The sequence below is a fragment of the Gavialis gangeticus genome, unplaced genomic scaffold (genome assembly GCF_001723915.1).
Source record: "Gavialis gangeticus isolate Ggan-Ray unplaced genomic scaffold, GavGan_comp1, whole genome shotgun sequence".
In the NCBI taxonomy this organism is placed as follows: Eukaryota; Metazoa; Chordata; order Crocodylia; family Gavialidae; genus Gavialis; species Gavialis gangeticus.
Genome location: NW_017729015.1, coordinates 17431294 through 17434647, shown reverse-complemented (window position 1 = coordinate 17434647; position 3354 = coordinate 17431294). Strand labels below are relative to the sequence as shown.

General features: G+C 37.8%; 1 protein-coding gene across 1 annotated transcript in view; it reads right to left on the bottom strand.

Annotated features, from left to right (window-relative positions):
- TMEM57 (transmembrane protein 57) overlaps nt 1–3354 on the bottom strand; it is a gene marked incomplete at its 5' end in the record, with an annotated part of 47224 nt that overhangs the window by 27523 nt on the left and 16347 nt on the right. Inside the window, 2 exons of the mRNA XM_019512079.1 lie at nt 316–442; nt 2513–2654. Coding sequence (XP_019367624.1) covers nt 316–442; nt 2513–2654 — 269 coding nt within the window. The remainder of the gene's footprint in view (nt 1–315; nt 443–2512; nt 2655–3354) is intronic.

Here is a 3354-nt window from a genome sequence, read left to right as displayed (position 1 = left end):
TTTTTTTTTTTTTTTTTTTTTTTTAATACTGATCTGGGGATCATACATACTTGGAGCTATTCGTCAAGGCACCTTACCATTTTCAAGAAGTTACAAACAAAGAAGTTTCAGATACAAACCTGTGGTTTAAGGATATTTTAAAACTAAATTGGTTTTTACCATGGTAGAGGGACTTCAATTTAAAACAAACACAAGGTAGCAGCTGTATAAACAATATTAATAAAAATAACTGATAAACTATGTTTCTGCACCTTACTGAAAAGAGTAAGATTTATATTTTACCAACAAATTGTTGCCACAAGAGTGCAGACTTACCGGTGTGCCAGACATACTGTACCCATACATAGGTGCTGGCAGCAAAAAATAGCCATTGTATTGGTATGAAGAGGAGACATATTATATTTGACGTGAATGCTACACAAACAAAAAATACTGAAAAGGCCTAAAGAAAAGAGAAGAAAAGAGAAGTCTTAGTGCTTCAGTCATATCCCAGTAAAAAACACTTTGTGTTTGCTAACAAGGGCTTCAGGGTTATTTCAATGTGAAAACATTATTAATGGCTACAAAATGGGCAAACTAATGGAGCAATCTGGCTAATGCAGGTTCTGAGCCATAAATTATGGGACAAACAGCACACTATTCGGAATCAGTTACATCCTGTCCATTCTGCCAGTCCATCTTCACACAAGGTCACAAAGTCCGAATGCAGTGGCTGGTAGGACTTCAACTACTGACAGGGGCTTAGGCTGCCTATAGTTTTCTCTGCACATCAACAAATGCTTTTTTGTAATGTTATACTTACAAAAAAGCATTAGATATTTAAGTAGACAAGCCCGTCCATATTATATCAAATGGGTTTTAAACATATCTATCTACCTACCTAAGGGATAAGCTGATCACTGACAACCAAAGAAACGTGTTCACAAGGAAGTGATTCCATGGTTAAAACTGCTTTACCACCCATTCATAGAGAGGACACGTGTGTAGACGGACCACTGATCTCATAGTTTGACAATTCCCATGTCCCAGGGTTCAGAACTCTTAGACTGCTCCGCCGCTCAGGTGCTAGAACCACTTGGCATTTGGCATCATGCCTCATTACACAATTGAGGTCAGCAGTTATTTTATTACAACTTCATGGCCAGGTCCAGTTTGCAGCTCAAAAAATATCACCAGAAAACCTTGCTACGCTCCAGGAAACATAAATGTTAAATCATAATTTAAAAGGAACTGAGCAGGGATTGGGCTGCTCATATTCAATACCCAATATAATATGGATGGGCTTGTCTATTATACCTTTGCATGGGTACAACTGACCTCTAAAAATCACTGCAGATTTTTAAAAGGGGTAGGGGAATTATATTTCTAATATTTTATGGATAAAAATTAACCAGTGCTGAGTAACAATTTGAAATTAAGAGTAATTTTCAGCTACAAAGCCTCATCTTATTTCTCAAATATGCATACCCCACCGTGAAAACAAACAAACTTTGTACCCAATTTCTACTCTAGAGAAAAAACCCTGTAGAGTAAATGCATAAAAGTTGAGACAAACTATAAATATAAATCAAGTTCTAATATAAAACTGTTTTAAGTCTTAGTTTTCTTATTGGCACCTAGAAACGTTACCATATTTAGTCACATACTGCATGCACCTTTCCCCTCCAAAAAATCAGCCCCCCCAAAATTGGGGTACAGGTCTTGGGTGTCTGCAACATACAACATCAGCTTCCTCACCTAACACAGCAAACCAGCAGCAGTGGCATGTCTATTAAGGCAGTTAAGAGTGTCAACTTTCTTAATGGCTAACTGGTCTTCACTCCACAGGTATTAACCTTTGTTTCTCCTTTTTAATAGTCTTTGATGTTCCTCTAGTCAAGCTAACCTTTCTTCTGACAACTTTGCTGCTTTTTAGCCACTCCTGGTTTCTCTCCTCCTATTTCACAGCCTTCTAATCTTCAGCAGGATTAAGCAGGAAAGGGAGGGTGAGTGAACTGAAGACTAGGCTCTGTCCCTGTTGTGGCCATAACTCTGGAAAAAAGATATCACTTTTTCTTTAGACTGCCTTCCCAAAAACAAGGCAGGTGTCTTCTTTGGGAGCATATGGTATGCCAGAAAATATGGTACCAACTTAAAGATACGATAATTTTTTTTCTTTATCTGATCCTTATATAGCTCAATTACCACAGATCCTGACCCTCAATGTGCCTACTTTCCAAAGACCTGTTCAAGGTAAAGTATAATTATCCCTGGTTTAAAGATAGGAAACGGAAGCACATAAAAGTTAAGTGATTCACCCAAGATTAAATAGTAACTACATGCCAAAGCAAGAACCTGTGCCTGGGTCAATTAGATCCTGTAAGTGCTCTAACTTTAAATAATCTTTCTTCACTAGTGATTAAAGACAGTATTGAGTTGTTTATATACACTAACCTACTATAGCCCTAGAACCTTTTCATTGTGCTATTAGGAACTCAACATTATTTTTTTAGTAATTTTCTGTTATACATACCAAGCCCTGGTATCTGAAGGAATCGTAAACACTCCTGATGAAAAGCCAGAATGGCCAGAGATATTCAAATCTGAACTCCAGGACAAAATCTGCCAGCAGTACAAGTGCCCACACTACTAGGAACTTCAGGTATAGAAACGTACTGTAATGAAAAGAAAATGGGCATTAAGTTCAGCACTTCTGGTGAAACACTCTGCAGCCAACAAGAGCGCATATTGGGTTGGATCCTATTCCACGTGTTAGGCACTTGCATGAATTCAGATGCCTAAAGTATGATCCTATTCCACCCTGGTTTAATTCCCAAATAAAATATTAATGTGAACGGTAGCTGGGTCTTCTACCTCCTCTCTTCTCTGTGACTTAATCTTAAAGCTAAAATGATAGTATGTCACCAAAGCAAACAGACATGTAAACATTTTTTCAGGGACTCAGGCAGGGTGGAACAGGACTGCATTTAGGTCCCTACGAGGTAGAACAGAATCTGGCCCATTATTCTTGTAATAAATGTAAAATGCACAAGAAAACTATTTTAACATAAAAAGGCTTAAGGATTTATTCTAATACAAGTAGTCTTGGGTTAATGTACTTAAGCCAGAAACTCAAAATCATCTGGAAAAAAAAAAAGTTTAAGAGTGGCAAAAAGGGAGGGGAAAATACATTTGGAGGTTTCTGAGAAGAGGCTAGACAGGCATCTGTCTGAGGTGGTTTAGGAACAGCAACTCCTGCATTTTTTTAGGGGTTAGATTAGGTGATTTGCAAGATCCCTTCCAACCGATGGATACTGTAATACTAAGGTATTTAAAGATAATTATGGTGAGCCTGCATCTTTATGATAGCCCCTG